The sequence below is a fragment of the Fundulus heteroclitus genome, chromosome 20 (assembly GCF_011125445.2).
Source record: "Fundulus heteroclitus isolate FHET01 chromosome 20, MU-UCD_Fhet_4.1, whole genome shotgun sequence".
In the NCBI taxonomy this organism is placed as follows: domain Eukaryota; kingdom Metazoa; phylum Chordata; class Actinopteri; order Cyprinodontiformes; family Fundulidae; genus Fundulus; species Fundulus heteroclitus.
In genome coordinates this window covers 1,647,075-1,666,227 of record NC_046380.1, presented here as the reverse complement: position 1 = coordinate 1,666,227, position 19,153 = coordinate 1,647,075, and the positions used below count along the sequence as shown (strand labels likewise).

The 19,153-nt window shown below is 40.4% G+C and overlaps 1 protein-coding gene across 1 annotated transcript; it reads left to right on the top strand.

Annotated features, from left to right (window-relative positions):
• The first annotated feature begins 14,026 nt into the window (after positions 1–14,026).
• LOC118567212 (nuclear factor 7, brain-like) lies at positions 14,027–15,801 on the top strand. The gene is made up of 2 exons (XM_036151753.1): positions 14,027–14,076; positions 14,173–15,801. The coding sequence occupies exon 2, from the start codon at positions 14,190–14,192 to the stop codon at positions 15,570–15,572; it is 1,383 nt and encodes a 460-aa protein (XP_036007646.1). The 5' UTR covers positions 14,027–14,076; positions 14,173–14,189; the 3' UTR covers positions 15,573–15,801.
• The last annotated feature ends 3,352 nt before the right edge of the window (positions 15,802–19,153 follow it).

Sequence of the window (19,153 nt, the reverse complement as noted above, 5' to 3'; positions counted from 1 at the left end):
TCCCAGCTCTGGTTCCTTGGTGCCCCCTGCCCCTGAAGTTATTTGTTCCAGCCCTGCTCCCCCGCCCCTGATTTAAACGAGCTGATCATTAATGGGCTTCTGCAGAGCTCCATGACTCGCTGACGAGGTCATTTAACTCTTTTAATGAGCTCTTCTTATTGAAAATATTCCTGCTGCACAAAAACTTCTTGGTTTGTGAGATTTTCTCAGACAAAGATAAAATGAAGCGGTGAAGCATCCAAGTCCAGAAAGAACAATGTTGTAGAGAGGCAGTAAAGTAAAGAGAGATAATTATGATGGCGCAGAGCCTCAGAGAAGCACAGAGATAGCTCTCAGATAAACATACAAGGAAGATGAATGTGTTTCAGGGCTGGTTTGTGTCTGGAGGGAGCCATGAATCTCCTCGTCCAGCTGTTCCATGTTTTCCACGCTCCATTTGCAGTGGGTGGACGTCCAAAGTGAACCTGCTGCACAGCCTCAAGTCTCTATGCTCACCTGGAGACATCTGGGTTTGAAGAGCCTGGAGGACTAGTGGGAGGAGATGAGAGTGCCACTAAACACAGATTAGACTTCCCATCGTAATGAAAGCGTGTCAGATATGTGAAAGGTGCATCGCCACGTTATTTGACTTTATTAAATCTATACGTCAGCAGCTCACTCTGGTTGCATACAAGGTTTGTATGAAAGATTATCACATCCTGCTGGTTTATTGGTTATTACTTTGGTGTTTTATGCTTTGTTTTTTGCTCAGTTTGCTAGTAAATAAAGCCTTTTGTGTTTTAGTAACAGAGGAAGTACGTATTGCACATGTGCAGCAAGGGATAAAACAAGGAAGCGGCTAACGGCTGTTAGCATCTCCCGGCGAAACAATGAAGAATGGTCCAAGATCCAGTGAAGAAACAAAAACAAAAATCTGATTCCAGGAGGGAAAAGCCTGGAATGTCTCTGGGAATCCAGTCTGAACGTTGGTGTTCACTGAATCAGACGCTAAACCTGCCGAGGCTCAGATGTGACGCAGAGTTGACTGACGTGAGTAAATGTTCTGATCTGAGGCTCTTAAAGCTGCTGTAGATCGTTTATTTAATTAATAACGTTGGTCTTTGAACACGCCGAGCTGCTGCTTTACTGTCAGGTACTGCAGAGGGTCAGGCTCAGTCCGCTATTATTTAAAAGTGACTTATTAATTAAGCAAACCGACATTATGATAATTCTGTAATACTGCCACTAGATGGTGCCACGTCTGTTTATATCTGCTCCTGGTGCCTGATTCTATTTAGCCTAAAAAAGGGACCATTAAACCATTATCAGGAGGGAGACTTGGTTTATATAACTTTATTTTATCATAATCAATGTTTTTGGTCTTTTTTATAAGCATATAAAGTGGCTGTGTACCTTTAAGGTTCCGTTAGATTTGTTTACATCAAGCTAGAGCTCACTGTGTTGAGTCAAAGCAGCAGACAATAAAAGCTGTGTGGGACAGCAGAGAGCGAAACATTTAGGTTCATTGGGTTTTACTACACTTCCAGTCGCTTTACTGCACGTCAGCAGAGTCATTCAAGGACAGCAGAGAACATATTCAGCTGATTTTACTGCAGAAGTCCAGACAAATTATTATTACGCTTATTTATTCCTAACAGGCTGGTGGTAGAAATATTTATAAATTCATTTGTAGTTCATGAGTACAGAGGTTTCAGAGGAACATCTAATAATAATAATAATAATAATAATAATAATAATAATAATAATAATAATAATAATAGGACTTTATTGATCTCACAATGGAGAAATTCACTTCTGCATCTTAACCCATCCCCCTGCACAGTGGCAGCCCACTGCTTTGTTTTTTTAATAATAATTATCTCAAGGATGTCTGTGCAGCTACTCCCTGGAGATCCGCCATGTTGAAACCGCATGTTCACACAGGCATACACCGGATAAAGTAACTTCAGACGATATTTGACACTCATAGAAATATAAACTCTAAGGAGAAAAACACAAAATATTAAATGTTAAACACAATTGTAAATATTTGTAGAAAATAAAAAGAGCAGTCTCTGTCAGCTCTGATCTACCTGCAGGTGGAGCTCTGCTGTTTCTAAGCACATGGAGGTCCATCCTCCTAGAACCAGTCCAGGTCAGAACCAGTGAGCCACCATCTCTGTCCTGGTGGTTAGAAGCTGCTGCTTGGTGTGAGTGGAGGACTTGGTCTCCTGAACCATGATGAGATGCTGATGTAATCTCTCTGGAACGTGTTGGAGGACCGAGCTGTAAACTCTGAGGAGATGAAGCTCCATCCTCCTCCTCTGATCACTGATGGCTTTGCTACCAGTGGACCGCTTACCCATAGTGGGAAGAAGAGCCCACCGCACCACTAATTTAATCAGACAAGTTGCTGTAAAACACGAGAATAGAGCCGGAAAAGCTGCTAGCTGGTTGAGAAAAACAATTTGAACAGAGAACGTGAGCCTTCTGGTGGCCACATGTAATTTTTATGTGCCTTCAAATTGTCATGTGGGAGATATGGCAGGTTAAATGACTCTCTGTCACATGAGGGTTGGGAATATGCATCTGCTTCCTGTTATTCCTGTTAATGAAAATGTGTTTAGAAGCTGTTGACCAAGGGTCAAAATGTTTATTAGGAGGCATGAACTTCTCCAATGTGTTCTTCTTCGTGTATTTCTGTTCTCATTCACAGATCTCAGTGGTGCCTGCAGGGGTGCTGCCAGAAGTTTTGGTCCTCATGACAAAAAAACATCAAAATCATCCTGAAAGCTGGCCTCACCCTCCACCACAGAGAGGAGGTGTTCAGTCCTCCTGGACCTCCTGGAGTCCATCATCACCTCCTCGGTCTGACTGGTGTTCAGGATCAGGTTGTTCCTGGAGCTCCACTGGGTCAGACTGCTGACCTCCTCCCTGTAGTGGGACCCATCATTGGTGGAGATAAGACCCACTACAGTGGTGTCGTCCACAAACTTCTCCACTGTGTCTGTAGGGTGGACAGCAGAGTAATTGTGGGTGAAGAGAGTTGGACTGAGGACAGTCACAACCACATACATATAAAGATTAATAACAATAGTAATGATTACTTACATTGTATACTCATATATGACCATTGTCTGGTTACGTTTGTGTTAATCAGTGTTTTATAGCTCATGAAAAATCCTTAAAACTGTATATTGACCTGAAAAATCCTTAAATATATCTCAAATTCAGCAAATACTAGGGTTAAAACTTATAAGCTGCTGCTTTAAGGAAGGATGTGAGGAATAAATCAGTGGTGTAACTCTAAAGCTGCTCATCATCTACTATTATCCTTCAGATGAACCAAAAAATATTTTACAAGCAAGTAGTCTTCTGAGGGCGGCAAAGCAGGGACGATTCTAGGATCTGACCTTTAGGGGTGCTCAGCCCCCAGTTTTGACTGTGATTCCTGGCATGAACAACAGGCTTTCCATTTTTAGTCTAAATGTAAGATTCTTAAAGTTGACTCATTTTTGAGCTAAAGCTTGTCAAACAAGCTGTATATATATATATATATATATATATATATATATATATATATATATATATATATATATATATATATATATATGCCATGAGATAATAATTTTTTACTTTTTGGTGTACCAAATTACCCTCGTAATATCTGTAATATTTTATGGGCTAAGCCCCTGATGATGAGAATGTCTAGCTCTGCCTCTGGTTTGTACTAATTTACTAATAGACAGTGTGGAAATCTATGTACAATAAAACCAATGTAAATAGTGTTTCTCTGTTTTATTTGTCTTTATCCTAATTCTAGAAGTAGAAATAGTCAAATAAATAGCACTATTATTTTGTGAAATTCTAATCATGCTATTATAACTAAGCAAAAGTCTAAACAAAAAATAGTTGTTTAGGCGGCATCTAGTGTTCTTATACTGTATATTATGTAAAAGAAATTACACCTGCTCCTTATACCTGAACTGCCTTGAAGGGTCGACAAAAAATTAAAGCAATAATAGCAACGAAATATTGGTAAAAGGGAAACCCTCACCTTTTCTTTTCCAGACGGCTGTGGCTAAGAATATGAATTTTTAATAGTCTACAGTCTGTTTTTCCATCTTTCCAGCAGTCTTCAGAACTTCTGCCTGGCACAGAATATTTAGTTTTATAAAAGAGATTAGGTTTTTATAGATAAAATGTATTATACTTCAGAATTAAATGCTATTTTGAAATGCTAACATTGGTTACTTACATTTCTCCAGTTCAACAAATCAAAACTCTCTCCTGCTTCTGTTCAGAACTGCAATCAGCAGTTTTCACCTATTTTAGTGCAGATAATATTTAGTTTCTTAACTGGGACTAGTTTCGTAGCCAAGTATTAATTGTAGTAACCGCAGTATCCCAGTATAAATCAAAAGTTATATCTTGCGCTCCAAGCACGTACGGCAGCACAACCAATGAGAGTGGAGTTAAACAGCACACAGCACAGTCCGGTGTGCTGCAGATTTAAAGGGACAGGAAAGAAAAACAGGCAGTGGAGCTGCGCACAGCAGCGTTGAAATGACACCATGGGAACGCCGAGCACTTCTAAAGGAGACTCTCTGGGTGAACCTGTGCATGTACGCACGTCTGGTAGAGCCGAACTGACACGCAGGAATACTCCGAATCAGTAAAATTTTAAGGGTGCTTGAGCACCCCTAAAAATGATCTAAATACGCCACCGCGGCAAAGTTTAGCATTTTTTTTAGTTGACAATCATGTTTCTGCTTAGAGAAGTCTGAAAAGTGATTTAAGGTACTATATCATCATTATTTACAGCTTATTATGAGTAAAATACCAATATTAGTTCATTATTTTTAACAATTAATTGTGACACTGGCCAGATTAATTGTTAAATTAATCTGGCCAGTCTTGGAAAAGATTCTTGGTTCGTCACTTCCTGTTTGCGGTAAGGCGTATTGTGTCACTTCCTGTTGTATCAGGGTGTGAGCAACGGTCTGTTGCTCCAGATTCTCTCGTTTTTATCTTTAATCTCTTTGTGTAACATCTGTTTCTAACACATAAGCACTTTTAAAACATTTTCTGTTGCTGCACATCACGCTTGGGAACTCCTTGTGTTTCACGGTTTGCTTTTCTCAGCGTGGTAAAAGGGCGCTAGCCTAGCTTTAGCCTAGCCTAGCTTTAGCTCCACAATGGCTTCCTCTCCTACTATTACTTCAGATTCTCCGTCTCTGTCTAAGTCTCCCCTTATCTGCTGCTCTCTGTGTCAGATGTTTAGCTATTCCTCTGCCTCCTTTAGTGATAATGGTACTTGTAATAAATGTAGTGTTTTTGTAGCTTTGGAGGCGAGGGTGTCAGAATTGGAGACCCGGCTCCGTGCTATGGAAAAACCAGCCGATAGCCCCTTTGCTAGCGCAGAGCCACATAGAGTTACTTTATGTAGCGGTCCTCCAGAAGCACCCGAGTAGCTGGGTAACCAGGCTGGCTGGGTGACGGTTCGTAGGAAGCATAGCTCTAGATCCCAGCCCCCAGGTCACCACCAATCCATCTGCGTTTCTAACAAGTTTTCCCCACTCAGTGACACACCCACTGAGAAGCCGACCCTGGTAATTGGCAGCTCTATAGTCAGAAACGTGGCACTAGAGACACCAAGGACCATAGTTAAATGCCTGCCAGGGGCCAGAACGGGCAACATAGAATCTTACCTGAAACTACTGGCTAAGGATAAGCGTAAATACAGTAAGATTGTTATTCACGCTGGCGGTAATGACACCCGGTCACGCCGATTGGAGTTCACTAAAGTTGGTATTGCTTCGGTGTGTAAGTTTGCAAAAACAATGTAATTTTCTCTGGTCCCCTGCCTAATCTGACCAGTGATGACATGTTTAGCCGCATGTCATCATTCAACCGCTGGTTGTCTAGATGGTGTCCTGAAAACGACGTGGGCTATATTGATAACTGGAGAACTTTCTGGGGAAAACCTGGTCTGATCCGGAGAGACGGCATCCATCCCACTTTGGAGGGTGCTGCTCTTCTTTCTAGGAATCTGGCCGGATTTATTAGTTCTCCTAAATGCTGACAACCCAGGGTCCAGACCAGGAAGCAGAGCTGTAGTTTAACACACCTCTCTGTAGTGTTAATTTTACCAGCCATTTTTAAATTTAGTTTCAGTTTTAGTCCAGTTTCAGCTTCGCTTGTTAGTTTTTAATCACATTTAGTCGACATCATCTCATTTTTATTTAGTCTAGTTTTAGTCGACTATATGTCGAGCATTTTAGTCTTTATTTTAGTCCAAGAAAACATTATTTTATTTGTTTAGTTTTAGTCAACAAAAACTGTCAACATTTTAGTCTAGTTTTAGTCAGGACATCATTTTAACCTTTTACTTTTTTGTCAGCAGATAATATTTAACATTTCCTAAAATTATTTCACATTTCAACATTTTCTCTCATCTTTTTGATAAAAAACACAATTTTCATGAACACATGCAGACATGGAAGATGTTCTGACAATATTTGCATATTTTTTTGAACATTGTTAAGGTTCAAAGACACAAACACAAATGCTTGCATTAAAACAAATAAAACACACCTGACAAAGGAAACAAATAAATAAAATAAAGTGTATTTTTAACTTAACACAAGTGCTGGGTGTTTAAAGCTAGTCCACATAGAATAATAAAATAAATAGATTTGTGGTCAATGTTGTGAAAAAAAAACTCCAACTAATACAACAAAAGTGCTTTCCTACCAGCTAGTTCACATGGTATATAAAGGTACAGTATTTAAGGTGAAACAAGGCATAGCTTGCTAGAACGTATGACATTTTTTTTAACTTGCAAATAAGCTGAACAGGAATTCATTTTTAATCACAGTTGTACACGTTTTAACATTTAAACTACAAAAATTCAACAGTCATGCCAACAAAAGGCAAGACCTATGTGTGTTCAATCCAATTCAAACATTAAAATGAATTCAAGTATCCAACTCAAATTGGCTTTCTCTTTGAAACGTTGGTCCTGAGAGTCAGCTTTGTATTTTGTGTGGTCAATTAAGGAAGCTTGTATAGCTGGCCTGTCATTGTTTCTGGGTGGCTGGTAGGTTGTTGGTGGTGGTGTATCTTCGACCTGGAACAGAAATTAATACAATGTCAGGATAGATGCACAGCATAACAGGAATTCCAAGTGTATAAGTAGCATATAGGTCTGTTTTTTTCCTTAACAAAAACTAAGTCTCTGTAAAAACTACATTTGATAATCCATTTCAAACTCACAAAAACAACCTAAGTCATAGCTCTCAACTCTCACGCATTGACCGTGTGACACACGCATTTCATCAATTGCACACGCTCACACGCATTACTTTGAAAATCTCAATCTTACAATGAAAATCTCACTCTTGAAACGCACGCGTCCGGACGCTTCGCGTCATGGCGGAACCAATTTGCGGTACAATGGTTTCCGCACGTCCAGTAGTAGAGGTAACACAGCTGCAAGGACCGCCGCCGCGCAAACCAGTTTCCCTCATCCAAAGTGAAACACTTCTACGGTCCGTGTTGCGTGCGAATGAAATGGTAAGTCGTCATGTTTTATTACAAACTGTAACATGAAAGCAAAGTCCGTTTAAAAGAGTGACCGTCTTGAATCGACCAACAGCACCCTCAACCCCCCCCCCCCCCCCCCCCCCCGCCAACCCCCCCAGACCACAATCTCACTCTCAACTGTCGTCAGGCTATGAAAGTTAGCCAACATTAGTTAGTTTATCATTGGGACATTATAGCCGTTAATTTAATGTTACATTATAAACAACCACCACCAATCTTTCTGTTAACTTACAACAATGCCTTTGTGTTGAACTGCAACGTGTGTCTTCGGGTTTGTTGTGTTTTTTCCAGCTACCATGTGGCCACATTCCTTCCCTTCGACTGAAATCAAGCATTGGGTTTTGTTCTCTACTTCAATGAAGCGAAAATGTGTCCATATATCACGTCTCCTCTTTCTCCCGAACCCCGTGCAAAGCATGTTTTACTTTTAACCTGTCGCCGCCTCGCCGTGAATCCAGCTCCTGTCTGCTCCATGTGTTATGTAAGGTACTCTGTGCCCGCCCGCTCCAGGTTTGAAAGTGGGTGTGTGGCGGAAGAGCTGACGAGGAGGAAGCGGAGGAGGAGACAGGATTTGACGAAACCATATCATATAATAATATGTAATTTTTGTCTCGTCTTTGTTCGTGAACTAAAATGTCCATAGATTTTAGCCCAGTCTTTATTTACCGAACTGCATTTTCGTCTCGTCTTTATTAGGCTATGAAAATTATTTCTAATTTACTCACAGTTATTGTTTATTAGTGGGGATTTTAGTCCCGTCTCGTCTAGTTTTCGTTCGGTGAAAAATGTGCGTTGACGAAAATATTTTCGTTTAGTTTTCGTTAACTAAATTAACACTACCTCTTTGCAGCTTCTGTACTGTTAACCACCCATTATCCTATTGAGACGGTGTCTTTCCCAAGGCCAAAACTTAACAGATCAAAAACTGATCTAAAAGGAACAAATCATAAAAATCGAATAAAAATCAATACGGTTCACCTTGAACCTAAAAATAAAACAGAAACCTGGCTACAAGAGGACTACGTTAGTATAAATGAGTCAACTCCCTCCAGTTATTCAAATTTCCACATTCCCAGATCTGTGGGAAGAGGAGGAGGAGTGGCAACTATCTTTCAGTCTGATTTATTAATTAGTCCTAGGCCAATTAAAAAGTACAGTTCTTTTGTACATTTAACCCTCAGTTTCCCTCATCCAAATTGCAAAGCAATAAAACCTCTTCTGTTTGTTGTTTTGTATCGTCCACCAGGCCCTTACTCTCATTTTTTGGATCAGTTGTCAGACTTCTTATCTGATTTGGTGTTAAATACTGACAAGGTTATTATAGTGGGTGATTTTAACATCCATGTTGACACTGAATGTGATAACATTAGTGTAGCCTTTAAAACTATCCTAGATTCAATTAGTTTTGCTCAAAATGTGCATAAACCGACACACTCTTGGCTCCATACTTTAGACCTTGTGCTGACATATGGCATTGATTGTGAAGAATTAACAGTATTTCCTTACAACCCTGTCCTATCTGATCATTTTTAATAACATTTGAGTTTAATCTAACTGAGTTCTCCACCCCCAAAAGAGCGTTCCATTATAGTAGATCTTTATCAGATAATGCTGTATCAAACTTTAAAGAGTCTGTCCCCCTTTTAATATCCTCAGTATTGCAGAAATGCCCTGTAGATGGCAGCAATGTTGTTTCTTCCCATTCACAGATAGATGTCTTTGTTAACGGTATGACTTCGTCATTGCGTTCTGCATTAGACAATGTAGCTCCCTTGAAAAAGAAGGTGATTATTCACAGGAAGCTGGCTCCTTGGTTTAATTCAGAGCTGCGTTCCTTGAAGCACAATGTTAGGAAATTGGAGTGAAAATGGCGCTCTACACACCAAGAGGAATCCTACCTAGTCTGAAAAGACCGTCTACTGCTGTATAAAAAGACCCTTCGCAGAGTTAGAGCAGCATATTTTTCATCATTAATTGAGGAGAATAAAAATAATCCTAGATTTCTCTTCAGTACAGTTGCCAAACTTACTCAGAGTCACAACTCATCCATTCCCTTAGCTCTTAGCAGTAATGATTTTGTGGGATTCTGCATAAATAAAATTGATTCCATTAAAAATAAAATAATTGGCATCCTCCCAAACATGATTACCTCGTCCTCAGTAAGTGAGGCAGCATTGGAGGAATCTTTAGAATCTGTGCAGTGTTTGAACTGTTTTGAAACAGTAGAGCTTTCTGAGCTATCTAAAATTTTTGCTTCATCTAAACCTTCTACCTGTATGTTAGACCCAATCCCAACCAAGTTGTTTAAGGAGGTATTCCCTCTGATCAGTGACACTATTTTAGACATGATTAATCTATCCGTAGTAAATGGATATGTACCTGTCATGAAGCTCAGAGACAGGAAGACCCAGAATTCGACCAGACAAAGAGGTTTTGAGATCAAGCAGGATTTAATGATTAGATTAAGGCAAAACAGAGGTAAAAAATCCTAATCCAAAAATGATACAAACAAGGCAGTCCATAAAACTCATACCGGGAGGTGGCAAACTTAAATTATCCAGAAGTAAACAGTACAGGAAAAAATGTGGAACTTAAACTCACCGGAGACCTGACATGGACACACACAACTGACATGACTAGAATTGACAATGAACTGGCAGGGAAGTGGCATAGGAGGGAGGCTTAAAAAGGCAGGAGAACAAAGGAGAGAGTGAGCCAATTAACCATAAACAGGTGGATGTAATCAGAGGGGGAAAAGAGGCTGCAGGAGGAAACAAGCTGACAGAAAACACGTGGAAAGGAACAGACACTAGACCAACCCTAGAACATAAATAACCATGAAGAACGAACCTAAGATAGAAGATAAACTAAGACTACACAGAGCACTGAAGGGAGACCAGAACTAAATACAAAGACCGGATAAATTAAAACAGTAAAGAAGCTGAAGAATCTAAAACCAGACAAAACCTGAGGTGGAAGACAAGAATAGCTGATCAAATGATAAACATAAACCAAAACAAAACCCAAATCATGACAGTACCACTGGTTTTTAAAGTAGTTGTTATTAAACCTTTACTTAAGAAACCATCTCTTGATCAAGATGAGTTAGTGAACTACAGACCTATATCTAATCTTCTTTTCCTATCTAAAATTATTGAGAAAGTAATTGCTAATCAACTTTGTGAACATTTACAAAGTAATGACCTACTTGAGGAGTTTCAGTCAGGCTTCAGAGCTCATCATAGCACTGAAACAACTCTGGTGAAGGTCACTAATGATATTCTCATGGCCTCAGATAATGGACTTGTGTCTATACTTGTCCTGTTAGATCTCAGTGCTGCATTTGATACAGTTGATCACAATATTCTCCTACAAATATTTGAGCATACTGTAGGGATTAAGGGGAAAGCATTAGGCTGGTTTAAATCTTATCTTTTGGACAGATTCCAGTTTGTTCATGTTAATAATAAATACTCCTCAAACTCTAGGGTCACTTGTGTTCACTTCAAGGCTGGACTATTGTAATTCTTTACTATCAGGAAGTCCACAAAATGCAGTTCAAAGTCTTCAGCTGATCCAAAATGCTGCAGCAAGAGTTCTGATGAAAATCAACCAGAGGGATCATATTTCTCCTATTTTAGCATCCCTTCATTGGCTTCCTGTTAAATCAAGAATAGAATTTAAATTCTTCTTCTAACGTATAAAGCCCTTAATAATCAAGCTCCATCATATATCAGAGCTCTGATTACCCCGTATGTTCCTAACAGAGCACTTCGCTCTCAGACTGCAGGTCTGCTGGTGGTTCCTAGAGTCTCTAAAAGTAGAATGGGAGGCAGATCCTTTAGCTATCAGGCTCCTCTCCTGTGGAACCAACTCCCAGTTTTGGTCCGTGAGACAGACACCCCGTCTACTTTTAAGACTAATCTTAAAACTTTCCTTTGTGACAAAGCTTCTTGTCAGAGTGGCTCATGTTACCCTGAGCTACCTCTATAGTTATGCTGCTATAGGCTTAGGCTGCTGGAGGACATCAGGGTCTATTTCTCTCACTCTGCTGAGTTCAACTGTTCTTCAATGTTGCATTGCTTGTCATCATTTCAGCTTTTAAATTTGTTCTCTCTCTTTCTGCTCTTCATAGAAGGTACACCTGGTCTGGCGTTCTGTTAGCTGTCACATCATCCAGGGATGACAGATCACCCGCTATTACCATCTAATGTAGAACAGATTACTGGATCAATGTGAGCTTCTGTGCTTTTTGTTTCTCTTGTTGTGTCTCTGCTCTGTCTTCTGTAACCCCCATTCGGTTGAGGCAGATGACCGTTCACACTGAGCCTGGTTCTGGTTCTGCTGGAGGTTTTTCCTTCCCGTTAATGGGGAGTTTTTCTTTCCACTGTTGCTTCATGCTTGCTCAGTATGAGGGATTGCTGCAAAGCCATGGACAATGCAGACGACTGTCCCTGTAGCTCTACACTTCTCCAGGAGTGAATGCTGCTTGTCAAGACTTTGATGCAATCAACAGGTTCCATTATATAGGAAATTGTTTTGACCTATCTGTATAATCTGACCTAATCTGTATAATCTGAATGATTTTGACTTTGTAAAGTGCCTTGAGATGACATATTTCATGAATTGGTGCTATATAAATAAAATTGAATTAAATAAGCATAAATGTATAAATAAAAAAAGAATACACATATTTTATTATTGTTTCAATATTCTTTCAAAACATGACGACTAAATTCCTAGATAAAATTGAATTAACAGTTCTGGGAAGATCCTCTGGATCTGTCCCACTTGCAGAATTCCCCTGACCTCCTGAGAACTTGCATACCTGGGTAATAAGAATGACCCTCATAGTGGGAATAAGAGCCCACAGCACCACTAATTTAATCAGACAAGTTGCTGTAAAACACGAGAATAGAGCCGGAAAAGCTGCTAGCTGGTTGAGAAAAACAATTTGAACAGAGAACGTGAGCCTTCTGGTGGCCACATGTAATTTTTATGTGCCTTCAATGTGTCATGTGGGAGATATGGCAGGTTAAATGACTCTCTGTCACATGAGGGTTGGGAATATGCATCTGCTTCCTGTTATTCCTGTTAATAAAAATGTGTTTAGAAGCTGTTGACCAAGGGTCAAAATGTTTATTAGGAGGCATGAACTACTCCAATGTGTTCTTCTTCGTGTGTTTCTGTTCTCATTCACAGATCTCAGTGGTGCGACAACATTAATAATTATCATTTACATAGCAAGCTATTGACCAAGGGTCAAAATGTTGGATATATGTGCAGCAATGAACTTCTGGTTGTGGTTGTGGTTGTGTAAAAGGAACTGCATGATGTGTGCTTGGAAACTCTTAGCCCCACTCAGTGCAAAGGATCATGGAGAAGCTCTGATGTCCATTTGACTCAGCTTCTTTCATGACCCTCGACATCAGAGCAACTTTCCCAAAACATCTAAGCATCTTTAACAGCTGCTTCACTGAGAGGCTTTACTGAGCTGCTGGAGATTCAGGGCAGCGTGAAGAATGTGAGCTGACACTGATCGATGCTCCTCGCCGGCAGCTGGACTAATCTTCTCCACGGCAGATGAGAGAGACGCCAGATAAAGGAGCAAAGAAAGTTTGTGAGGGTTTTTGTTTTTGAAGGATCAGCTTCTCTAATCCCAATCCATTGTCAATCAATAGGCCTTTATCTGAAGCAAGCTAATCAACTCAGGGTCCCCCGATCTCCTCCTCTCAGAAGTCCCTCAAAATAATGTGAGGCTTGGATCCCTTCCAGGACCTTTCTGTCTTCTCTGGATGTTTGCAGCAGTTCTTAGAGGGAAAAGCAGAACAGAAATGTTGGGAACTGTTGTGATGCAGCGATTTGAGAGTTCACTGGGAGATCTTTATGATCTTAATCCTCTCAGACAGAATCTTTATTCAGTTTGAGCTTCATTCATTCAAAACATCATCATCTCTCCGCTTTTCCACTCTCCCTTCCAGCCTCACAGAGCAATAAATGCTGCAGACGGCACGATATCCATCTCCGTCAGGCCGTCAAATTCTCAGATTCAGAATGTGAGCCGTGTCTCAGTTACACACGGGTCAGACAGCAGAAATGATTATCGATCCTTCTGTGTGAGACGGATCTGCATGTCTGATCATCCTGCTATTGCTGTTCCTGCTGGATTAGACTAATCGACGTGAATCGCCTCCATCACGTCTCATTTCAGCTGCTTCTCTCTCTCAGCATCCATCACACATCCTCAGTTTGTCTGAGGACAGCTGATTCTACAGGTTCTGGTCAGAACAAATAAAACCTGTTAATCAGTGAATTTTACAGCAGCTAAAAGGCTGAATTCTAGACTTTGGACTCAGACACACCTCAGGAAGCAGTTTGTGATCGTTGGTCCCTGCAGAGAGACTCTCAGACGATCCGATTCACCTTCAGACCAAACCAGCAGCTTCCTGTGAGTTCAAGAGAGAAAAGAGGAAACCTCCAACCCTGAAGGTGAGTTGGACCCAGAACATCAATCAGAGTCACTTTGAGGGACCTTAGTAGAGGAGGGAGGGGAACCAAGACTGACTGGACCTTCTGTGTTTGCAGCTTCACTCAGAGACTAAATGGCTTCCAGATCAGAGGAGGATCTCTGCTGTCCGGTCTGTCAGGACGTCTTTAAGGATCCGGTTCTTCTGTCATGTAGCCACAGCTTCTGTAAGGAGTGTCTGAAGAACTGGTGGAGAGAGAAAGCAGCACAAGAGTGTCCAGTTTGTAGGGAAAGATCTTTAACGGCTAATCCACCCTGTAACCTGGCTCTGAAGAACCTGTGTGAGACCTTCCTACAGCAGAGAGACCAGAGAGCTTCAGAGGATCTCTGCAGTCTGCACTCTGAGAAACTCAAACTCTTCTGTCTGGACCATCAGCAGCCAGTGTGTCTCGTCTGCAGAGATTCAGAGAAACACACCGAGCACAGATTCAGACCCATCGATGAAGCTGCTCAGCAACACAAGAAGAACCTTCAGGAAACTCTGGAACCTTTAAAGGAGAACCTGGAGCTCAGGAAGAAAGTTCTAGAGGAGTTTGATCAGACAGCAGAACACATGAAGGTCCAGGCCCGACACACAGAGAGGCTGATTAAGGAGCAGTTTAAGAAGCTTCATCAGTTTCTAGCAGAGGAAGAGGAGGCTAGGCTGGCTGCACTGAGGGAGGAAGAGGAGCAGAAGAGTGGGATGATGAAGGAGAAGATGGAGGCTCTGAGCAGAGAGATAGCAGCTCTTTCAGACACAGTCAGAGCCACAGAGGAGGAGCTGAGAGCTGAAGACGTCTCATTCCTGCACAACTACAAGGCTGCAGTGGAAAGAGTCCAGCGCTGCCCCCTGCTGGAGGATCCACAGCTGCCCTCAGGAGCTCTGATAGACCAGGCCAAACATCTGGGCAACCTGGCCTTCAACATCTGGAGCAACATGGAGAACATGGTCTCCTACACTCCTCTCATCCTGGACCCAAACACTGCTAATCCAGAACTTCTCCTGTCTGAAGATCTGACCAGTTTGACTTTAGGAGAGAAACAGCAGCTTCCTGATAATCCAGAGAGGTTTAGATGGTGGTCTGTCCTGAGTTCTGAGGGCTTCAACTCAGGGAACCACAGCTGGGATGTTGATGTTGGAGACAGTAAAGACTGGAAGCTTGGTGTGATAGAAGAGTCTGTCCGGAGTAAGAGAATCAGAGAGTCTGGAAGGTCGTGTCTATGGTTCTCTGAAGGTAAATACTCAGCACTGTTTCCTCCATCTCCTTCCATGTTTTTCTCAGTCCAGAAGAAGCTCCAGAGGATCAGAGTGAATCTGGACTGGGACAGAGGAAAGCTGTCCTTCTCTGATCTGGACACTAACTCACACATACACACCTTCACACACACCTTCACTGACAAGATGTTTCCATTCTTCAACACTGAGGGTAAAGTAAAAATCCTACCGATGAAGATCTCAGTGAGCAAACAGCAGCTCTGATGTTCTCAGCATGAAGAACTCAAAGTCCAGATGAAACCTTGATGATCTGATTGAAACTCAGTGATTTTAAACAGAATCTTGGATCTTTTTAGTCTGGATTACTTTGAATTTAACATTGGTTCTTGGCTTACTTTATATTTTTTGGTTATTTATCAGATTTATTTGTAGCTTAACCTTACCAGTACAACTGTGGCTCATGATCTTTGATGCTCCCTTTCAATTCAATAAAACTTTATTTGTCCCTGAGGGACAACATCAGTCCTCAGAGAAGCAGCACAAGCATTAACACATAAAAAAACTTTAAAAATAGAGAATGGCTATCTAAAAATTCAGTAACTGAAGTAAATTCAAAGCTGTACCAAAAGGAAATATGAGAAAAGACAACGTTACCCACTCTGCAAATCTACACATACAGAAACGTCTGCATCCAGAGAAACATGGAGGAGAAGGAGGATGTTTGGTTTGACCAACAATGGAAACACAGCGACACAGAAACCTGACTGATCATCTGGTTGTTTTCAGGTCCGTTTCAGTTCTGCTTGATAATCTGATCAGATGCTGCAAACTAAGACCTGAGGTGGAGGATGTGGAGCTTAGTTTGGTTCTGACAGCAGGTCCAGGTGTGCTGATCATGAACAGGTAACAGGTGAGGTTAGAGGAGACATGAGGACCCTGGAGAGATCTGCTGAGGGAACCAACCTGGAACAACTCATCAGATCTGAAGCTGAATGAAGTTCCTCCTGTGTTTATGGATCCATGTGACCAGGGAGGGTCTACAGAAGAAACTAGAAGATTGATCTGGAGAATAAAATGTTTTGAGTGTTTGACTCAAAAACTGTTCAGTAGTGATGGTGAGATAAAGCCTCATGAGGCATTGAACCACTTGAGCCAACAGAAAGGGTTCATTTCTTGAAGCTTCATGTGCACACGACTCCACCTACTGGCCAGGTGTATAATCACAGCCAGCTGCATTTTAACACATGTGATGCATTGATTTTTTTGTCTATTATGGCTCTTGGGAATGACATCACAAAAGGTGTAGGACGAAATCATTTGTCTACATAAATTATGTATACACATATGTGTATAATAAAATATTGTTTGAATGTATTCTCTGTGTGTAATTATTCCTAAAATAGTAGTGTCATGTCATATGGCATGTTGCGTAATAATGGTTTTCTGTGACTCTAGAAAAATGGCATGGGCTTAATCAGGCAGAGGACAGTGGAAGTGCTTGTGGAACTAGGGGGGGGGGGGGGTATGGGGTAAGAGAGCTTTCTAAATAGATTTGTACATAAAAGGATAGTTGTGTCCATATCAGTCAGAAGTTGTGCATAAAAAACATTTGTAAACTCATAATAATTTAAATCGCATTCAAAAGATACAACATACGGTTTAAATAGTTACAACTTCAATAACTAATAAATACAAATTTCAAGTTTAAATTTGTGCTTTACTCTTTATGAACACAAACAGCAGCGGCTGCTTGAGAATACGGATTTTTTCTTTGAGAATACGAATTCACAACAGTGGTCTGACCTGACGTCACGGTTTCCAAAGCTGGTTAATGGAGCACAGAGTGCGAAGATAGGAGCCGCGCATGCGTTCTTCAGACTGACCGTCTCTGAATGCACCGCGGCTGCAGATTCATTCCAGACAGCGCAGAGCTCACAGTGGTAAGTTAAACATTCCCTTTTCTGCTGCTGTTGTTCTTCAAAAGTACGTTTTCAGGTAGTTTGAAGCGAGAACATTATACTTTTAAGCTTCCCTATGTGGCCTGTTTACAGAGTTAGTGTGTAATTTTAATAAAAAGTCCGACGTTGAGCGTCTGTGCCAACTGGTAGTTTTTTTAAGACTGACAGCCTATTTCCTACTTTTATCTTTTAAAAAAACAACATTGAGGATGGTATTAAACATGTGATCACGTTGAAATTGTGACTATTTATCTGTAAATAATTAAAATGAAAACACAATTTTTATATATTAGTAACAGTAAAGGGAGTAGAGTTAAGCTACTTTGTCTAACCTTCACAGCATTGTTCATTAAGGAAAAGTTATTTCTGTCTGTTCACCTTTACAGCGATTAATCTATAAATGTGCAGTTAGTTCAGTTCATTCTTTCAGTGAAATGGTAGAAATACCAAAGGGAAGCCATTTGTTACATTTACTACTATACATATATTAATCTGCATGTTAACCACATATAGTTTTATGGTGTAAAAAGGTGAGAATTGAAAAAATAATTATGGTAACATTTGGCATTTTTTTTATTTACAGTAAGAAACAGAAACAAAAAATGCGAGGATAAACACTTCTGTGCCGATCCTCCAAATATTTTTTAATGAAGGGGACCTGAAACCAGCCCTCAGGCTAAGAAGGGCCACCATCGTCCTCCTCCTTCAGCTGCTGCCCATCCAGAAGGTCCATGAATGGCCACAGGAGATAGAGGTGCTGGTGACCCTCTGCTGGCTGGCCTGCGGTGCATCCTATAGGGAAACAGCTTGCCAGTAAGATCTCTTACCTTCTTGTCCTTAAATAGAGCCAACAATGACACACAATTGATACATAGATTATATTAATTGGATAGAAGATTAAGACATATCAGCATATTACCTAAATTACAAGTTAATTTTTTATTTGGTACAGGTCTAGTGGAGGCACGCTACAACAGACACCACGCCAAGGCTGATAAACATCGTTGAGCGCGCCTTTGGTGATCTGAAGCGTTTCATCTTTTTAAGGGTGCTGGAGGTTCGCCCGACGTTTGCCCACAAAGTAATCGCCGCCTGCTGCGTCCTCCACAGTATTTGTATAGAGGCAGGTGACCAGCTAGACGTGGAGGATGAGGAGGTCGACCCAGAGGAGGATGACCATCCAGCGGCTGAAGACAGGGAGCTGCTCCAGCTGGCTGCATGTTTAAGTGAACATGACTACACCTGACCTAATGTAGATCAGTTCTAGTCATGTACACGTGCTGCTTAATTTCATTTTTTTCACCACCTGTAACAATACATAAAATAATCAGTGAATTAATTTCCATTCCAACTTTTTTTAATTGTATGTTTGTAGGTGTTGTCTATTTGTATAAGATGTTAATAGAAGTTATTTATTTGTTTTAAACCACGTTAGTAACTGTTAATTTGTTGAATATGTTACACCTTCATTATGTTCCAAAGTTAAAACATTTGTCTAAAATAAATATCTGGTTTTTTTTTCATATATTGTTAATATTGTTTTCTTTCCCACTTTCTCTTCTCAATTTTTCGTGTCCTCACTCAGAGGAAACTCACTTAGGAAAAACATTTAAAGAATTTATTTATTTATAGATTTTATATTAGGGCTGGACAATATAGAAAAAAGCATATTGATTAAAAAAATGCATATTGATCGATAGATAATTATCAAAAAGATTTAAAACCTGGCTCTTATAATATTGCTAAATGACTTACTTTTAATATATCACACACAAACACTCAATCCCAATTTAATTCTTATTTAACCAACATTTTTAATTATAACTGATTTGTTTTTTTTTATGAAAAATGACTTAACTTAAGAGACCTGGGTGATGTTATTAAATA

Excerpts from the sequence above, each read along its gene's own strand:
- LOC118567212 (XM_036151753.1), top strand. The coding sequence starts at position 14,190 with ATGGCTTCCAGATCAGAGGAGGATCTCTGCTGTCCGGTCTGTCAGGAC.